Source organism: Macaca fascicularis, chromosome 6, assembly GCF_037993035.2.
Source record: "Macaca fascicularis isolate 582-1 chromosome 6, T2T-MFA8v1.1".
In the NCBI taxonomy this organism is placed as follows: Eukaryota; Metazoa; Chordata; class Mammalia; order Primates; family Cercopithecidae; genus Macaca; species Macaca fascicularis.
The window spans coordinates 129396617-129417560 of NC_088380.1; the positions used below are offsets into that span (position 1 = coordinate 129396617).

The 20944-nt window shown below is 40.4% G+C and overlaps 1 protein-coding gene and 1 long non-coding RNA gene across 12 annotated transcripts in view; one reads left to right on the top strand and one right to left on the bottom strand.

Annotated features, from left to right (window-relative positions):
* Window positions 1-9598: 9598 nt before the first annotated feature.
* Window positions 9599-14079, bottom strand: LOC135971411 (uncharacterized). Its single transcript, XR_010587584.2, has 2 exons — window positions 13083-14079; window positions 9599-10411 (listed from the first exon to the last, which is right to left on the bottom strand). It is a non-coding gene; the product is annotated as an uncharacterized lncRNA (long non-coding RNA).
* A 250-nt stretch (window positions 14080-14329) lies between these two features.
* SNX24 (sorting nexin 24) overlaps window positions 14330-20944 on the top strand; it is a 192001-nt gene continuing 185386 nt past the window's right edge. For all 11 annotated transcript variants that reach the window (XR_012414035.1, XR_012414036.1, XR_012414037.1 and 8 more), the window contains exon 1: window positions 14330-14410. Coding sequence is in view for 4 of the 11 variants with exons in the window: in XM_015451817.4 (XP_015307303.1) it covers window positions 14351-14410 (60 nt within the window). In the remaining 7 variants the exon portion in view is untranslated. The remainder of the gene's footprint in view (window positions 14411-20944) is intronic.

The following is a 20944-nucleotide window of genomic DNA, read 5'->3' on the forward strand; positions in this document are numbered from 1 at the left end:
TTTGCTTCTACTTTAGTTGAAGTGTTAAGCCTTCTATAGGTGTTATTCATATTTATACTCCCAGACCCCAGAAGAGTGGCTGATACATTATAGGTTTAAATAATAAAGGCTTGATGGGCCAGCCACAGTGGCTCACATGCCTGTAGTCCCAGCTTCTTGGGAGGCTGAGGCAGGAGGATCTCTTGAGCCCAGGAGTTTGAGGCTGTAGTACACTATGATCATGTCTGTGAATACCCACTGCCCTACAGCCAGCCTGGACAACATAGTAAGACTTGTCTCTAAAAAAAAATTTAAGACTTGATAAGTTGAACAGAGAAAACGAAAGTTTGCTCTTTTAAGAAGAAACCAAAGCAGAAATAGTACAATCGTCTTTTGTTGCTTCTGGGAATACTTTTGAGAAATGAATAATTCATAGTAATATATATCAGATGCTATCTTGTTGCTCCATTAATATTGAGCAAAAGGTAGGCTTACCAGGAGTAGTTTCACTAGAATGATGTCCTAGTGTTTTATCCACAGTTATATTACTTACAAAGGTATAATTTACACATGGGATAGTTATTCAAGTTACTAAAATCTTCCATTCAGATGTGGTACATTAGAATATTCAGTACCGCCAAGTAAAATAATAAATATTTTCAGCCTTGATTAAACTCTATATTCCATTCCAGACTTCTATTTCCCTTGCCCACATTTACTAAAAGATGAGTGTGCTGGAAATTTCAAGTATTATATGAGCCTCTGATACTTACCAGTATTTAAACAGGATTTAATTATTTCAACACTCTACCCATCAATCTTCATTTCTCCTTTTCCGATATCTAAAATGCTTTCATCCCAAATAAATAAAACAAGAACATTAATAGTGCTAATAATATAATCTTTTCATTGGATCTGAATTTATTTTTTTTTTGTTTTTTAATGAGATCAAAAGTTGAAGGATGAAGGCAGCATAATGTGAAACAGGCTGAACGTGGGATCAACATACATTTGTGCAGTCTTATTTCATTTAGTAGCTGTATGACTTTGGGCATATCACTAAAATAAAACAAGTACATAAAACTCTTGATTCCTGAAGTGCCTTTCTACTTTAAAATACTTTGTTTAAAATATCAAACTTCAGTATAAATACTATGTTGGAAAACAATTCTAATCAAAGAACTTCTATTAAGTAAAGACAAAATGTATGTAAAAATATGACTTCTAACACATAGATTTCCTTGATTGTATTTTCTATTGAACTATTTTCAAGTATTCAGCTTGTTTTATACAGATATAGTAATCTAAAAATACCTTTGTTTCATTGTTGCTACTTTATTTCTTTAGATCTAGTAAAGTTTTCCACATTCATTGTATTAATGTTGGTGCAAAAGTAATTGCGTCCTTTGTCATTGTATAAATTGTTTTATAAATGGCTTTATTAAATAAGCCTTTTAACATAATCAGCTTTCTTTAAAGGAGGAAGTCAGATGAACAGAGAAGGAAAGTTATATTCCTTTACAAATGCTCTTAATGTCTAAGGGAATTATAGAGACTTCCATTATTCTGCCTTAAATAAAGGATGTTACTTCAGTTTTCTTGTCATGGCTCCCTGCATGGGCAGTCATGTTAACAAGAGTCGGGGGGATAGCAGATATTCCATAATAGTGACTGCAGATAGGCCAAAGTCATTTTGTTTTAAAGGAAGGGAGGTCGCTGGTAGTTAGGTGGGAAAATAACACCTGTAAAAACCAAGTCCAAGTCACTGGCGCAGGGACTTTGGAGGCATTTTCATATCATATTCACTAGTAAAGAAGCATGTAGATTATATGCGTGAGTGACATAGTCTGTTTCAAACTATTAGACAATAGAATCACCCACCCTCCCCCTGACATACACTTCCTTACGTAAAATCAGAATCAAATAATTATCATTCCTAACCCTCACAGTGAAGGATTTGGTTTCATGTAACAATGAAAGTAGATCATGGGTCAGACATGGAAATAGCAATAAAAGGGAATTACAAGATAAATGTGAGTAATAGTTCATTTTCCTGCATTTGTGATCAGGGCCATGAAGAGAGGTCATGGTAATCTGTGGAGAAGGTCCTTAAGAGCATAGAACAATATAAATATAATGTGAGCCATATATATAATTTTAAAATTTTCTACAGCCAAAATTTAAAAAGTAAAAAGAATTTTAATAATCTAGTAGCTCCAAAATGTTATTTTAATATATAATCTAATATATTGAAGTTACAAGATATTTTACATTCTTTTTTTGATTATCTGATGTATATTTTACACTTACATCACATCTCCATTCAGACCGGCTACAATTTGATCAGTTGTCACATGTGGCTGACTAGTGGCTATGATAGTGGACAGCATAGGTTTAGACAATGCATATTCAACTATTCAACTTGTTTTATATTGATAAATCTCAAAATGCCTTTCTTTCATTGTTGGTACTCTTTTTTATTATCTAGATAATAAAGTGTTTTCCAAGTTTCATTGTACAAATGAGATGAGTTTACTGTGGAAATGAAAATGGAGAGTAAGTCCAACAGCTAGTTTATCTATCATCCTGAACCCAGTGACGAAATCAAAGCTGAATAAAAGGGACCCCTAGTTGTTGCTCTCAAGGACAGGTATAATTTAGATGCAAGACTTTGTAACATAATGTTTTGCAAGTAGTGGATGTTCAATATCTACAATAAATGAATTGTAGTACTGTATTGCTTGAAGGAAGTTTATAACCTGTCTAGAACAACTTTCTCAATTTTACAACTAAACTAGGAGATCCAGGGCTTAAATCATGATTGAACTGATTATTATTGTTAAATCTCTGTGTGAACCATATGTGAACATTCTTTGAAAATGTATGATAAGCATTTCAAGATTTCTGTTTTAATTATTAACATTTAGAATTCTAGGAAATCTTTTGGGATACAGAGAACTTATTTCTTCCAACTGTTGCTTCAGACGCTGAGAAGATTGTAGAAGATAGGGAAGTTGTAGTTTACTGTCTAGTTTTTTAATGCGTATGAAGTAATTTAAAATGCTCTTCTTCCTTTCTTGTCACATACTTTTAAAAAATTCTCTGAAGATTGAATAATTTTAAGTATTTCTTAACTGGGCAAAATGGAAACTTTGTAATTGAAGCCAATCGAGGTGAAGCTGCCCACCTGTTAATACACAGAAAATTATTTTCTTATTAAGGTCAGTTAATGGGATAAACCGTTTTAAGACAGTACTTTGAGAAAAAATAAATTTCTATTTTAAATTTATATATGTAACTGTTTAATAAAAACTAAGTCAGACAAAATTTAACAAAACTAAATTGCCTTCTTACTGCTTCCATAGTCAGTCTCGAGTTATCTTGATTTTAACCTATAATTTTCTAGATCTTCATTTCAAACATTCTCACTATATATGTGTATACAGTGTGTTTGTATATTTGTGTGTAGAAGTGTGTGTGTGAATGCAACAGGCTTTTAAACCAAACTTAATTTCTAAATTGTAGTTTTAAATATGTCCCAGCCTTCTGTAACTGAGACATAAAGCCAAATGCTGTTTTTAGAGTTATATTGCTTAGGTGTCATAATTTTACTAAGACCAACTTGAACTGATTCCACTTCTGAAATATCTGCCCTTCTTATTTTATTTCCATTGTCTCTCTCCTGAGGGTCAAGATCTTGTGGCTAGGACTATCTTGAGTCTCCTACAAAAAACTATTCTTGTCGGGCATGGTGGCTCACGCCTGTAATCCCAGCACTTTGGGAGGCCAAGGCAGGCAGATCACGAGGTCAGGAGATTGAGACCATCTTGGCCAACATGGTGAAACCCCGTCTCTAATAAAAACACAAAAATTAGCTGGATGTGGTGTTGCGTGCCTGTAATCCCAGCTACTCAGGAGGCTGAGGCAGGAGAATCGCTTGAACCTGGGAGGTGGAAGTTGCAGTGAGCCAAGCTTGTGCCACTGCACTCCAGCCTGGCAAGAGAGCTAGACTCTGTCTCAAAAACAAAAAACAAAAAACAACAAAAAACTCTCTACTCTGCCAGGCCTACAATCTGCTCCCAAATTGATTTTCCTAAGTAACTCTTGTCATGGTACTATGCCCAGAAATCTGCACAGACTCCTTACAGTCTGCAGATGAAGTTCAGATGCTTGCTCCATAATTTGGTCTCAAACTATTTTTTCCTGTCTTCTTATCCCTTAACTTCACCCACCTTTTGCTTTAATGAAATTAGGCTCCTGTCTCATGAGCATGCTCTGTTCCTTCCTGGTTCATGTTTTTGTTAGTGACACCCCTTGTCTGATTGACCTTTCCCTTTTAACAGCAATTGTTTAAATCTTGTCCATCCCTCTAAAGCCAAATTTAAAGTCCACATCCTTTTAAGTACCTAGCTAGAAGGAATGTCTCTTGATCTCTCAGTAGGACTCCAATAACACTTTGTTCTTTTTAGATTGCAGTTACAGAGATCTGTCTTGCATTATAGTTGTGTGGCATTACTGCTTTGACTAGTTTGTATGTCTCTTGAGGAATGACTATGCCCATGTTATTTCTTGTAGAAACTAGTGTTTTACAGCCAAGACAGTGTAATAGAGTGATTAAGAATGCAGTTACACATTCAGCCCACCAGTATGAATCCTGGCTCAAGAGCCTACAATATTGACTTTAAGCAAGTTATTTATCTCTAAAAGTTACTTTCCTTATCTGTATAATGGAAAGTATCCCTTCAGATGTTCCTTAAGGACACTAAGATAATGTGAATTTCTTAGCAATAGCAAGTGCTTTATAAAATATTGGCTATCATATATCCAATAAATGTTTACTGAACACTTAACATCTCAGCCTGAACAAAACACTCACATTTTGATTATTTCACCAGTCTTTAGGGCTTCTTCAAAACAATGAGTTTATGCTTGACTATGGTCTAAATAGGCTTGCCAAAAAGAGTCCTTCCCAGAATAGTATGCCCTAGGAGATCCACACTGGGAGCCTTGGGACTGAGCGTCAGAGGTGGAGGGGAAAAAAGCAAGCAGTCAAAATCAGTTTGTATTCAACCAACAAAAGTTTAGAACTTCACCCACTACAGAGATACTCTACTATAGATAAATGAATGTTATAAGTAAATGTGAGAAACCTTTAAAGAAGCCTGGAGAGAAAGGATGAAATAGAAATATAGTTATTAGTGAAAGAAAAGTTCATTTCCACCCAAACACATGTAAGAACCTTGAATATGTTGTAAGCCAGAGGAAATAGTAAATCATGGAAGGAAGATGGTGAATGAAAAAGAACATTCGATGGGGTGGCAGTTAACCAGCCAAGTGATGGTAAGGGCCTGAACCACTGTAGTGGAAGTAGGAAAGGAGGTAATTTAGGGATATGGTAATTAAGATGGCAAGTTTCATTTATTCTTTCATTTATCCATCTATTTTGAAATCAGCACGCTAATTTCAAAATCCTGGGTAAAACTAATGTCTAAGGGAAGAAAGAAGTCAGGTAGATGGAAAGAGCCTCAGAAAGAAGTGGGGATATTTCTTACTCTGAACAAAAGGAAAGTTATTACTCTGCACAAAAGGAAAGGGAAGAATGAGTATACTTGGAGATGAAAAAAAGGCAGGACATTTTTTGTTTTGGCAAAGTAAGAAAGCCATCAGGGAGTAATGTCAACAGAAAGGCCAAAGAAGATTGAATACCAAAAAAGAATGGCACATGTTTAGGAAAAAAAAGGAGGGGGATGAGTAAAAGGACTATTGATTAGTGCTAATTTTCAAATGAGTGAAAATCGTGAGTTTACAGTGAGGCCAACTGAAGAAAATATCCATTTCTTAAGCCATCAGAAAGTAGGACCTAAAACTGATGGATTTTTTTCAGTGTTGGGGATTGTTGGTGGGTTTGAGAGAACATTTAGGGAGAAAGTTGCATTGAGAGAAATGAAGGCAAGAGAAAGGTGACAAGCATAAATTAGAGGATTTCAACGCGGTGATAAAGTGAAAGCAGATTTTCTACCAGAGAATAGGAGAGAAGAATTGAGAAAGTAGTCAAAGGAGGGAACTCAAGTTTCAGAAATGAAGACGTTTTTAGTATATTGGCACGTTTTGAAAAAGACAATAACTTTGATATGGCAACCAACCTTTATTTAGTAATGTCATCAGTGTTATTTCTGTGGCAGTCGTAGAATTTGCTTTTATCTATTTTATTTTTTATTTTGAGATGGAGCCTCGCTCTGTCGCCCAGGCTAGAGTGCAGTGGCATGATCTCGGCTTACTACAACCTGTGCCTCCCGGGTTCAAGAAATTCTCCTGCCTCAGCCTCCGGAGTAGCTGGGACTATAGGCACGTGCCACCACGGCCGGCTAATTTATGTATTTTTAGTAGAGATGGGGTTTCACCATATTGGCCAGGCTGGTCTCAAACTCCTGACCTCAGGTGATCTGCCCGCGTTGACCTCCAAAAGTGCTGGGATTACAGGTGTGAGCCACCGTGCCCAGCCTAGAATTTGCTTTTTGATTTGTCAGTATTTTGGCAGTTTTCTTGTCAATTCATTCCAATCTACTTTATTATTCTGATTTTTTAAATTGATGTTTATCAAATTAATATGTGCACATAATCTGAAAACAAGCATTGAAAATGCTAAATAGCCAGGCGCGGTGGTTCATGCCTGTAATCCCAGCACTTTGGAAGGCCAAATTGGGTGGATGGCTTGAGCTCAAGAGTTCAAGACTAGCCTGAGCCATATGGTAAAACCCTGTCTCTACAAAAAAATACAAAAAATTAGCTGGGCATGGTGGCTCACATCTGTAATCCCAACTACTAGGGAGGTTGAAGTTGGGAGGATTGCTTGAGCCCAGGAAGTTGAGGCTGCAGTGAGCTGTGTTCACGCTACTGCACTCCAGCCTGGATGACAAAGTGAGACCCTGTCTGGAAAGAAAAAAAAAAAGGCTAAATAAAAAACAGTGGTTCTCTGTCCCACGTGTTCTGTTTTCCTAATTCTTTTCCTCAGAGACAACCTCTTTCTAGTCTTAGCTGTTTCTCCTGCCATGATATACCTTCACATTTCTAAATAATAGGCATATACTGCTATCAATCATCAATTTTAGGCATTATCTACTTATCTTTTTTATGGTAAATAAAAGTTTGGTTCTCTCACTCTGCCATCTCTCTGCTTTACACATTTCTTCCCCACCCTTTCAATGTAGTTACATTGCAATCTTGTTGTTAAATCAGTGTTTGCATTATTATGCCTAAGCAAATATTCAAAGCTAAAAGTTGAAGTGTATTGCTATTTTTTTCCTTTTTTAAAAAATAAACTAATTTTTAGGAGTTTTAGATTTACAGAAAAAATGTGAAGGTAATACATATAGAGTTCTCATATACCCTGAACTATTTCTTCTATAACGTTAGTATAGTACATCGGTTACTACTAATAAATAAATACTGAGACATTATTATTAGCTAAAGTCTGTTGTTTACTCAGATTTCATTTGTTTTTGCTTAATGTGTTGTTTCTGTTCCAGGATACCACATCCAGGATACACTGAGTTGTCATGACTCCTTCTGCTCCTCTTGGTTGTGACAGTTTCTCAGGCTCTCCTTGTTTTCTATTACCTTGCTCTTTTTTCCCTCAGGTAAACATGCCTTGATTTTTTTCATGTGGTTGCTGCTTTTTATTATTATTATTATTGCTGATTTTTCCCATGTCTTCCCATAGTGTCTCAGTACATTTTCCCATAGACCACCCACACTGAGTAATCTAGCCATTCTGTTTTCCTTTGAGCCTTCTCTCCTGGGGACTTCTCTATGGGGCTGGTGCTCTCTGGACTTGCTGTAGTTTTATCCTTGGACTACTCTTGCTCTCAAATTTGGAATTGCCTTTACCATTCTCTTGGCATGTATTCCCTATATCCTGAGACTCAGGCCTTCCTCTTTCTTGGTTTATTTTCTTGTGTTGGTGAAGCATATTTTCTGGTAGTTCCTTTAGGTTAAAAGGAAGACAGAGCAGAAAACATTGTGAAGACAGACCTCAAAATGCCTGCTTCTTGAGTCATGTTGCTTTAGTCTGTACTAGTTACCTTTTTAAACTCACTGCACAGTGGTAATACTAAAGATTTCCTTTGCTTCTCCCTTGGGTTGTATCTTTTGCTTTCTATACCCCCCAGTTTCCTCTTTCTTGATTTATTCCTTCATTTTGGTGAATATACAGAGTAGGTTCTTAAAAACAAATACATCAAAAGTCAATTTTTTTTTTTTTTTTTTTTTTTTTTTGAGAAGGAGTTTTGATCTGTCACCTAGGCTGGAGTGCAGTGGCATGATCTCGGCTCACTGCAGCCTCTACCTCCCGGGTTCAAGCGATTCTCCTACCTCAGCCTCCTGAGTAGTTGGGATTACAGGCGCAAGCCCCCGTGGCCAGCTAAATTTGTATTTTTAGTAGAGATTTCGGGGTTTCAACCTGTTGGCCAGGCTGATCTTAAATTCCTGACCTCAGGTGATCCACCTGCGTCAGCCTCCTAAAGTGCTATTACAGGTGTGGGCCACTGTGCCTAAACTATTTTCAAGACTTTCTTTTACTCTAATTTTTATGGATAATTTGAGTATAGATTAGAAAAATCTTCTCTTGGAATTTTGAAGACATTGCTTCATTATCTTCTAGTTTCCGGTGTTGCTGTGGAGAATTCCAAAGCCATGCTGATTTGTCTAATCTTTTGTATATGAATGAGCTGTTTTCCTCCTCTCCTTGGAGACTATAGGATCTTCTCTTATCTCTAGTGTTCTGAAATCTCATAAAGATTTGTAATAGTGGCCAGGTGCCATGGCTCATGCCTGTAATACCAACACTTTGGGAGGCCAAGGTGGGCGGATCATTTGAGATCAGGAGTTCAAGACTAGCCTGGCCAACATGGTGAAACCCCGTCTTGACTAAAAAGACAAAAAAATGAGCCAGGCATGGTAGTGTGTGCCTGCAATTCCAGTTACTCAAGAGGCTGAAGCACAACAATCGCTTTAACCCAGGAGGTGGAGGTTGCGGGTGAGCCTGTCTCAAAACAAAAACAAAAAGATTTGTAATAGCGTGTGTTTGTTTTCATCCTGTGTGGGGACTTTCAATCTGGAAACATGACATTCTTGTGTGGAAATTTTCTTATTTCACCCATGATTTCTTTTCTTCTGTATTCTCTGTCTTCTCTTTCTGGAATTTTCATTGTTTGAATATTGGATGACCTGGATTTGATTTTGGCTCTTATTTTTCATCTCTGTCATTTTGCTCTACTTTCTAGGAGTTTTCTGTTTTCTGATTGTTTCTGTTTTTAACAGCTTCTTGTTCTTGTTTCATAGATGCAATGTCTTCCCATCTCTCTCTGAAAATATTAGTGATGGTTTACTTTTTAAGTTTTTTCCCCCTCCTGTTTTTTGTTTCTTCCAAATTGTTTTTTCTATTTTGGTATCTCTTCCATGTTAGATGCTTTCTTCAGATATTTTACTCCATAGATGTCTCTTCATGATTAGCAGTGGGATTTGAAAGCTGACTGGAAGCATTGAATGTAGTTATGGGGCCTGTTAATTTAGAGCATTACTGAAGAGTGATCACATTGGACTATTTGTAGGGGACTTTCAATGTTGGTATCTCTGAAGTTTTTCCTCTTGGGCTATTAGATTCCCCCAGAGAATACATTTCTGTTGCCTGCCTAGCAGGTAAAGGTGTGGCTGCCAGCCTTTATAGAGTGTCAGCATTCATTATTCAGTATGTGTATGGTCACTTACCCTCAGACTCCAATTATTTTTGATAAAAGTATCCCTGCCCTCAGCCGGGCCAGTCAACTTCTTTGGAGTTTCACTCATGTTGCCCAGGTTAGAGTACAATGGCACGATTTTGGCTCACTGCAACCTCCGCCTCCCGGGTTCAAGTAACTCTCCTGACTCAGCCTCCCAAGTAGCTGGGATTACAGGCATGCACCACCACACCCAGCTAATTTTGTATTTTTAGTAGAGATGGGGTTTCTCCATGTTGGTCAGGCTGGTCTTGAACTCCCGACCTCAGGTGATCCAATCACCTCGGCCTCCCAAAGTGCTGGGATTACACGTGTGAGTCACTGCACCCGGCGGGCCAGTCAACTTCTAGTGCAAAGAGTGTTTCTTTTTCCCTCTCTAGAGGAAACATTCTCCAGATGTAGAGGAACAATGGATCTTCCCGATTCTCAGTTTTTACCAAGACTCCTTATTTTAGCCAATTACCTTCCATTCTAGAGGTACCTATTGTTCCTTTTGTGGTACCTTTTTAATATTGTGCTGTGTAACTCAGGTTGGTTCTATGTTTTTCCTGCTGTTGGTTTAAGATTGAGATTTCTCCTTTGCTAAAAATGTTTCTTCCCTTCTATCTGCTTTTCAGTCAACAAATGTCTTGCTCTCTCCTCTCCTGTTTTTTCTATCTCTGTGGGTTTAAAAAAATAAAAGGGAAAAATTACTTGCATTTTTACTGGGGCTAGAAGGTTGAAATTAGTTATGTATTTTCAATTTGCTATCTTAACTCAGAAACCTGTACAACAGGCCCGGTGCAGGTACAGTGGCTCACGGCTGTAATCCCAGCACTTTGGGAGGCCTAGCGGGGGTGAATCATTTGAGGTCAGGAGTTCAAGACCAGCCTGGCCAACATAGTGAAATCCTGTCTCTAAAATACAAAAATTAGCCAGATGTGGTGGTAGTCCCAGCTACTCAGGAAGCTGAGGCAGAAGAATCGCTTGAACCCAGGAGGCGGAGGTTGCAGTGAACTAAGATCATGCCATTGCATTCCAGCCTGGGCATCTCAGCGAGACCCCGTCTCAAAAAAAAAAAAAAAAAATTCTATACAACAGTCTTTTTAAATGCAACTTGTATTCATAGTGTAGGTATACAATATGTTTTTATTCAATCCTCATTGATAGCGTTTCTTTCCAAATTTCTGCTCATATTGAAGTAATTCTTTTTTAAAAACTGCCAATACACTAAAAATTAATGTCATCATTTCTGAAACTTAACTTTCTTCCTTTCACTACTTTATCATTTCTTCTCTCCTTCATTACCAGAAAATAGAAAATCTTTTACCTCATCACATCTAAATCCTGCAATTTATGCCTGTCCCCTCTCTCTTGCCTTCATTTCTCTCAATGTAACCTTCCCCCTTGATGTTCTCTCAAAGCAGGTTGTTAAAGAAGTGAGCCCAGCCCCTTATTCTTTCCCTCATATGCTTTTTTGCCCTTCTGCTATGAGATGACCTTCACAGATGCCAGGGCCATGTTCTTCGACTTCCCAGGTTCTGAGCCAAATAAGCTTCTATTCTTTATAAATTATCCAGTCTGTGATATCCTGTTCTATCAGCAGAAAAGGGACTAAGACATTAATCTATCAAATTAAAGATATTTCTTGCTACTTCTGGTCTAAGAATTTGTATGAATAGTTGTACTGCTTCATTAATTTTTGTCAGAATCTATTGAGATATTTTTTAATCTGACAATATTGTAAAATACATCAAAAGATGTCCTAATGTTTAGCCATCTTTACATTTCTGGGATAAATCTTACTTTGTCATGATGTATTAATCTTATAATTAATGCTGAATGTATAATAAATTTGATTTACATTATAGTCAAAACTTCCAATATGTTAGTATTTAGAGCAGTTTATCTCAATTTGCTGAAGTATATTTCTACCCAATACTAAGTAAATGTACTTTTAGTGTAAGAATTTTATACCCAGATTCCAGCAGAATTTTATTATTTTGCTCATGAAAATTGTTTGCTTCTAGTAATAGCTACTAACTGTTCAATGTTTTATATTTGTATTTAGTATGCATTTTTTAAAATGTTTTGAGGAAAAGATATTTAGCTGGCCTGTTACAGATTGTAGAGTTGGATTAAAAGATAATGTAGGAACAACAGGAAAATACATTTGCCATGTTCTTTTACTTTGGTGCTCTATTCTCCCCTTCCTTGGTGGCTGGAAGACTCACAGAATTTGGTTAGAAATTTAGTTCTTCTTATTAATAGCTAGTAATTTCATAGTTACTCATTCTCTGTGAGCCTGAATTATGCCATCTATAATAACTGAAATCGTAACAATTACCATTTAGGGCTGGGCTAATAGACCCTCAAGAACACACCCACACATTGATAGTCTGTATACATTTTCAGCAAGGGAAAAGTAAATTATACACAGCTATTAGTGGAATACAGCAAATGGATATCATTTGGACCGTTTATCAGACCTGCACGGACATTTCTGCCTCTTAAGTCTAACAGGTAAATGGGTGAGCCATGCCATTACCAAAATATATATTCTAGGCTACTAACAGGTTGTAGGATAGTATGGAAAGCATATTAAAAACTGGATTCTTGGGAGGCTGAGGTGGGAGGCCCTTTGAAACTCATGTTGCCTCTTATTTCACATAACACTTCCTCATGTGATTGGTTTTTTGTTCTGGTTTTTTGTTGTTGTTTGTTTGTTTTTGAGACAGGGTCTTGCTCTGTCACCCAGGCTGGAGTGCAGTGGCATGATCTCGGCTCACTGCAGCCTATGCCTCACGGGTTCAAGCAATTTTCCCACCTCAGCCTCTCGAGTAGCTGGGATTACAGGGGTGAGTAACCACCCTGTAATCCTGTTAATTTTTGCATTTTTAGTAAAGGCAGGGTTTCATCATGTTGGCCAGGCTGATCTCGAACTCTTGACTTCAGGTGATCCACCCGTCTCCGCCTCCCAAAGTGCTGGGATGACAGGCGTGAGCCACCGCGCCCGGCCATGTGATTGTTATAGAGATGAAATGAGACAACAATATGTGATACCGAGCATAGTACCTGCTGCATTCTACTAGTTTTGTAAAGGTGATACCAAGCATAGTACCTGCTGCATTCCACTAGTTTTGTAAAGATGAGTACTTATATAAGTTATGTGTTGGGTACTATGCCAATCACGAGATGACGAGTTTTTAAAAGCATACTTGCCATAAAACCTAGTAGGTAGGGTAGATAAATAAATCACACATACAATGTATAGTCACCAGAGGCTTAAGGTAACCTACAAGCTGGGCTCTGAACTCAGATATCTTATCGTCCACAGAGCTGGTTAGTTACCTCAGGAGGTGCTGGCCAGAAGTAAAAGAAAGGTGTGTAGTCACAGGGCACAGCTAAGGCACGGAGTTTTGAGAGAAGGGCACATCCTGGAGCTGCAAATGTATGAGTGCTGGGTTAGGAGGACGGATCTTCAGATGAGACTAATGTACAGGGGTCCACATCAGTTAAGTTCCTAAAACGAGAAGTTGCCTTATCCCTGTTGCACGGCTCAGGGTCCCATCATAAACTCTAGAGTTTGCCAAGTTGAAATGTCCTCTGCACTAAAGCACAAACTGAGTTAAGTGCAATTGTTTACGGTCCAAGAAAGCTCGCTGACTGGTTACTTTTTTTCCTGGATGGCTGAGGTCACTTCTCAGTAATCTACAAGTCACGTCCACGTTTCTCTTCTCCTCGGTGCGCTAACCTAAAGAAGAAACTCGACGTTTACTTGACTAACGTGGTAATCAAGCTTCCCCGCTGGGACACTTTATCTTTTAGGTACCTTCAGGCTACTAGGCCCTGGTCCGAGGCGCGGGTTCAGTCCCTTTTTTTTTCTTTTTTTTGTCTTCCATTTTTTCCCTTATAGTTAAAAGGCACTTCACAGTTAGACGCGGCATTTTAGAACTGCAGCGTGAAGCCAGAGCGTTTGTCTTATTGACTGGCCAACTTTTGGGCTCACTTTCGACCCCTGTGGTACACAATTCTCAGATTCGACGGCTAACTCAGAAGACGCTAACCCTCGAATCGAAGGGAAATCGGAGAGTCTTGGTAAAAGCTGGATGGTTCACCGCTGTTAATGACAGCCGGGAGGAAAAAAAAATTCAACCAACCAAAACAAAAGTTAAAAGCGCCACGCTTTCTATTCTTTGCTGTCTGGCAATCTGTTAATGGTGGCGTCTAGCAAACTGCAAATCAAGCTCCAGCCAGAGTCCGCAAGGAAGGGAGCGCAGGGTGCGGCCCAGTCCCGGCGCCCAGAGCGTTGGCGCGCACACACGGTTTCTGCAGACTCAGGTTTTCTGGCCCCGCCTCCTTCGGGCCCAGCTGATCTCCACCGCCCGTTAGGCCCGAAACCCAGGCGCCAGGAGCCCTGCGTCCTCCGCTTCCGGCTCCCGGAACGCCCAAGGCGCGGGAGCGGCCGGGTCAGCGCTTGGACCTGGGTCCGGCCCGCAGCCTCAGGGCCCCGCGGGCGCAGCGGGGCGGGAGGCGGGGCGGCCCGGCCGTGGGCGGAGCGGCGGCCGCGGCCGTGAGCCCGCCCCCAACTCACCCTCAGCCGGCTGGCCGGCGCGGCCATGGAGGTCTACATCCCGTCCTTTCGCTATGAGGAGAGTGACCTGGAGCGGGGATACACGGTAGGCGCGGGCCGCGGGCGGACAGGGCCCCGCGAGCCAGGCCTGCGGCTGCTGCGCCCAGGAGACACCCTCGGCCGCCGCCGCTTTGGCGCAGGGGGTCCCCTCGTTTTCTCTCCCCTCCCCCGGCCCAGAGGAAGGGCTGCGCCCTAGCGCGGTTGTCAAGGAAACGGGCGCCCCTCCCGGGCGCGGCGGCTGCGGGCGCCCCTAGCCCCTCGGGGTCCAACCCGTCTCCTCCCGGCCGAGCTCCAGTCTTCGGACGCGGCTCTCGCCATTCTCCCCGCCGCCTGCCTTCAGGAGCCCAGGATGGGCTGCGTTCCTTTCTGGCACAGCTGCCTCTTCAGTCCAGACAGTAGTAGCTTCGCGGCAGGTTCACGCTGGCTTCCAAGTTCTGTACAATTCGTTCAGCTGGAAAACCTTTTTTTTTTTTTTTTAATCATAATTTACAGCTGTTTACTAGCCAAACTAAACACGTGTATTGATTTTAGATGGTTTCCAAAGATTTTGCTTTTTGAGTTGTGCAGTTCCATGAAATGGCAAAATCACTTGCAGAGCACCTGTTTCATGCCTAGGAGTGTGGTCACCGGGAAATGTGAAACAGGACCCCTGCTCTCAAGAGTGAAGGGGAGGGCAGAGACCAGGGCATGGGCCCTTTGAGTAACACGTTTACTAAGTGAATGGTTGGTGGAGATTTCCCAATGAATTCAGAACGTTCTTTCCTGTACAATCATTGCTAGTGGGAGAAATGTCTGAGTGTGTGTACACCTTGGAAGAATTTACTTCCAGTTGTTAAAGAACCGATAGGGTTGAAGAAAGATTGCAGGGCAGTCTGAAAGGATTGTTACTTTATTTACATCAATCGCACACTTGCTAAACACCAGTTACATTACTTCGATGGAGAATATTTTAACCCCTCTCCCTCCTCTAAATATTACTGGTATTTGGTGACAGTCTGTTTGGGCCCTTGTGTTTTCTTAGTTGGGACTAAATTACCCTCTCAAAGGAAGATTTAGAATGAAAAACAGTGATTGAAAAAATAGTCCAGGAAGTCGGTGGGTTTTTAGAATTGAGTAGACTGCTGGATGCACGTGTTCTGAAACAAGTTGTTAAAGTGCTTTCCTTGGGAAGGAAAATGCAGGGAGAGGGAGCTGTGTTCCATAGTGGCAGTTATTTATTTAAATAATTCTTTCAAGTGCATTCACATTTCGTTACGTAGTCTGTATCTTCCTTAAAAACAAACAAAAATAAAAAAAACCTTCGAGTTTGTTCAAGGCTTTTTTTTTTTCTTGGAGATTTTATCCAAGTCTCTTAAGCCTAAAACCTTGCTTGTTGTTCCTTCTCCCAGGTATCTCATTTCTCCCATCAGCACTGTCAACAGTCACGGAGGGCTTACCATCTTTGGGACATTCATTTAGGATCTGAAGATAAAAAGGCTGCTTGTTAGAGGCGTTGACTTTCAAAGAAAAGATGAAGTTGATCTCATTGGTTCAAGCTAAAAGTTAATTACCTGCAGAAATAAGCACTTTGAAATAGACCATAATTAAGGCTCATTGCCCATTATTGATTTTCTTCTATTAGACCAGCTGTGTTTTTCTCCTAAAGCTTTATGTATCTTTTTATTATTTGTATTTATGACCAGGCACGTGCCACACTCCAGGTTGTGAATTAAACTGATGTGGAAGGAGCTCTTTTTTGGACAAATTCGGGAGAGTTTGAAGATTGCTTATGTGATAAGAGTTCGCTCTTTAAATATTTGCTTTAAAAAAATGCTAACTCATCCAGGTTGGGAGCTAAACTGTTAAAATCTCTCTCTCTCTCTTTTTTTTTTTTTCCTTTGAGACAGTCTTGCTCTGTCACCCAGGCTGGAGTGCAGTGGGGTGATCTCAGCTCACTGCAACCTCTGCCTCCTGGGCTCAAGTAATCCTCCCACCTCAGCCTCTGGAGTAGCTGGGACTACAGGCACATGCCACCACTCCTGGATAATTTTTAAATTTTTTTGTAGAGACAGAGTTTCTCCATGTTGCCCAGGCTAGTCTCGAACTCCTGTGCTCAAGCAATCTACCTGCCTAGGCCTCCCAAAGTGCTGGGATTACAGGCATTAGCCACTACGCCCAGCCCTAAAATACCTTCTGAAGGGATTTTTTTGTGTCTGTGAGTTTGTGAAGCAGTTATTAGATACTTTTCCCCTCTGAACAACTGATTTTATGATTGTACAGCAGTTTTTCATTCAACAAATACTTACTGAGTGCCTGCTCTATTATTCTGGGTGTAGGGAATATAGCAGTGAATAAGTTATGAATATAGCAGCTTAAAACAAAAAAACCCAAAATTTAAAAAATATTTCAGTTTCCTAAATAAGAAGCTGGTAAAATAATGTACACTTTCGTGTAAAAAAATATCTTTTTACTTTAGTGATTATGTTTGTGTGAATGTGTGTGTTTTTAAGAGCTAGAGTCTTGCTCTGTCACCCAGGCTGGAGTGCAGTGGTGCAATCCTAGCTCACAGCAGCCTTGGACTCTTGGGCTCAAGTGATCCTACCCCCTTGTCCTCTTGAGTAGCACAGGCATAAATCACCACACCTGGCTAATTTTTGTATTTTTTGTAGAGATGGGATCTCAATATGTTGCACTGATTAGTCTCAAACTCCTAGGTTTAAGGGATCCTCCCACCTTGACCTTCCAAAGTGCTGGGATTATAGGCATGAGCCACTGAGCCAGTGTTTGTGTTTAAAATTTAAAACGGCTGGGCGTGGTGGCTCATGGCTGTAATCCCAGCACTTTGGGAGGCTGAGGTGGGCGGATCACTTGAGGTCATGAGGCTGAGACCAGCCTAGCCAACATGGTGAAACCCCATCTCTACTTAAAAAAAAAAAAAAAAAGTAGCCAGGCATGGTGGCGGGCACGGGTAATCCTGACTACTTGGGAGTCTGAGACAGGTGAATCGCTTGAGCCTGGGAAGCGGAGGTTGCAGAGAGCCAAGATCATGCCACTGCACTCCAGCCTAGGTGACAGAGTGAGACTCCATCTCAAAATAAATAAATAAAAATAAAATTTAAAACACATTACATCACATTCTAACAAAGTCAGTAATAGGAAGTTTAAGCTAGAAATGGGTGGTTTCTCCTCTTTGCTTCTAGTCTCATTCCCTCAGAAATAAAGTGTCTGGGTGTATCTTAGAATTTTTTCCCTGTGCTGTGAGCACATACTTTTTTTTTCTTTTAAAAAAATGCATGGCAAGATTTTAACTGTCATCCTACAATTTATAGACATCTTTCAATATTGGTATGGAGAGTTCTGTCTCCTCTTTCTAACTACTGGAGACGGGCTCTACCATGGTAGGATGTGCCATAATTTTTTTCCCCAGTGTCTGCTGATGGCCAAGACATCCTTGGACATGCTTTTTTATGCCCACTACTAGGATTTCTGTAGAACCTTAACTAGAAATGGTACTCCCAGCCCTTTACAGTTTTTACAGATATTGCACAATTGTTATTCAAGAAGTTTATACAAATTTATGCTTAGTGTACTAAGTAATTTACCTTTAAAAAATGAATTTTTGCGCTTTAAACATGTAAGGCTTTACTGTGTGCCTGTACTGTGTTGGTGGCGATTTAAAGATGGAAGGGTGGTATTCCTGCCCTTAGGGATTCTCAGCCCATACAGAAGCTGCTCAGAGCTAGGCTGGGAAAGGTTAGGGTGCCCCAATGTCAACTGGAGCCTTGTATCCAGGGGCCTGAGGGAGGGAGAGGTCAGTTCGGCCTGGTAGGGTGGCTGTGCTGAGGTAGGGGTGCTTAGGAAATGCTGACTTTGAAATCTGGTTAGGTTTTTGCTAGGACTGTGAATTTTAGAAAGAGGAAATACAGGACAAAATCTTACCTCATAAGCCATTTTAAAACTCAGATATGCCCCCCAAAAAGCGGGGGGAGGGACACTTCTAAATAAGTTTGTGAAGAAGTAGGAGATGATAGTGTAAGAAAATGCAGATGTACCCAAATGTTACTTCCTGGGGAGATTATTCTGTCCCATTCCCTACCCTATAGCTTACTTGTTTAATATCCTCTGTCCCCAAGCTATAAACTCGTTGAGGCTAGGTAGTATCTATCTCCACTGTTGTATACTAATGCAGAATTCAGTACATGTCTGTTGAATAAATAATGAGTGATATAATCTTCATAGGAGGAGAAAAACCAGAAGAGCCAGTGGTCTTGAGGCATGTAGCAGCTCAGAGAGTTAGGTGGAGGGTTATGCTGCAGACTGGAATTTCAGGATTGTGCAAAGCGATTGCAGTAAGAGTGGTGGGGAGAGATCAGCTGACTACCCTTGAGAGCTATAAGGGAGTGTGGACCTTAACTTCAGACAGGGAAGTCATAGGGTAATTTTAAGGAAGGAAGTAACATGTAATCATTTTGCATTTAGAAAGATGACTGTCAGTTCAGGCTATTTTAACAAAATACAATAAACTAGGTAGTTTATAAACCACTGAAATTTATGTCTCACAGTTCTGGAGGCTGGGAAGTCCAAGATCAAGATGCTGGCAGATTCAGTGTCTAGTGAGGGCCCATTTCCAGGTTTATAGGTGATCGCTGCTTGTTATGTAGAAGTGGCAAAGATCTCACTGGGACCTATTTTATAAGGTTACTAATCGCAGTTATGAGGGCTCTGCCCATGACCTCATCACTTCCCAAAGACCTTACCATCTAATACCATTACATTGGGTTTAGAATTTCAGCATAAGAATTTGGGGGAGACCATCAGACCGTAGCAATGATTCTAAAGTACTCATCATTTAAGAGACACTTGCAAATGATCAGAAAGGAGAGGACGAAGGCTAGAACTAAGACTTTAGCTTTGAACATGGAAAGGAAGTGATGACTGCAAGAATCTCCAGTACCTGGTGACCAGATGTACGGCAGCAGGGTGACTCCTTGTGGGTGCAGGTACCAGTAAGCAAATAAGAACTGAAGTGGGGCAGGTATTTCATCTGGGTACCCGCTGAGTTTTTGGTGATGGGTATAGCTATTTGATTTTGGAGTCTAGGGTGGATTGAAGTCTGACTTAGAAATATGGCTCTAAGGGGACATTCAGCATAAAAGTTAAAAAAAAAAAAAAAAAACCCACAGAGAAAGAGTGAGGAAAGAGAGAGGGCCAAGGATAAAGCCTTAGAACTTGAATAAGCAAAGAAGTCCCATCCGAGAAGCCAGAGGGAGAAAGAAAGCCAGGAGTGTGAGGCTGGAAGAGAGAGCGTGGAAGATGCTTTAAAGAAAGAAAGTGGGCCGGGGGCGGTGGCTCAAGCCTGTAATCCCAGCACTTTGGGAGGCCGAGACGGGCGGATCACGAGGTCAGGAGATCGAGACCATCCTGGTTAACATGGTGAAACCCCGTCTCTACTAAAAAATACAAAAAACTAGCCGGGCGAGGTGGCGGACGCCTGTAGTCCCAGCTACTCGGGAGGCTGAGGCAGGAGAATGGCGGGAACCCGGGAGGCGGAGCTTGCAGTGAGCTGAGATCCGGCCACTGCACTCCAGCCTGGGTGACAGAGCGAGACTCCATCTCAAAAAAAAAAAAAAGAAAGTGCCAGATGCTCCTGAGTGGCCTTGCAATTTGAGGACGGAGAACAGTCCATTCTAAGAACTGAGAATAATAGGTCTTGGATGCCACTTTAGGCTGGTATTTTTAATTTTAAGATACATTGTTGACAAAAATGACAAAACTAGAATTACTACTTAGGTCACAATACAAAGGTATGAATGTATTAGACTTAATTTTTTGTTTTTGTTTTTGATTTTTTGAGACAAAAATCTTCCTGCGTCACCCAGGCTGGAGTGCAGTGGTGTGATCTTGGCTTACTTCAGCCTCCATCTCCTGGGTTCAAGCTATTCTCCTGCCTCAACCTCACAAGTAGCTGGGCCTACAGGCGCGCGCCACCATGTCTGGCTAATTTTTTGTAGAGATGGAGTTTCACCGTGTTGACCAGGCTGGTCTTTGAACTCCTGACCTCAAGTGATCCACATGCCTCAGCCTCCCAAAGTGCTGAGATTACAGGCGAGAGCCACCACACCCGGCCTTAGACTTCAGTTTTTATAGCTGTAAAAATCAAAGAGTTGAATAAGATTCAAGTCCATTTTAAGTACGTGCGTGACTGAATGTGTTATGTGTAGACAAATATATCTTCTTGGGACCTGGATACTATCACAGATTTACTTGATAAACACTTAGAAACGTATCATGCTCTTCAGTACACAAGGCAGCTTCTTATATACAGGATCATAATGTGATATATTATTATGATCATTATTATTTTAAAGCTTTTATGGCTTAAACTGCAAAAGTTGAACAATTTAATAAACCATCATTTACCCATTACTTACCTTCAATATTTTACAATTCTTTCATTCACTACCCCTCAGTCCCTGTCTTTGAAAAAAAATTCTGGAGTATTTTCAAGCAAATTCAAAACGTAATTTTATCTGCATATATTTTACTATGTATACCTGACAGGTAAAGACTTTTAAAAAGCATAACCAACATGTAAATATTA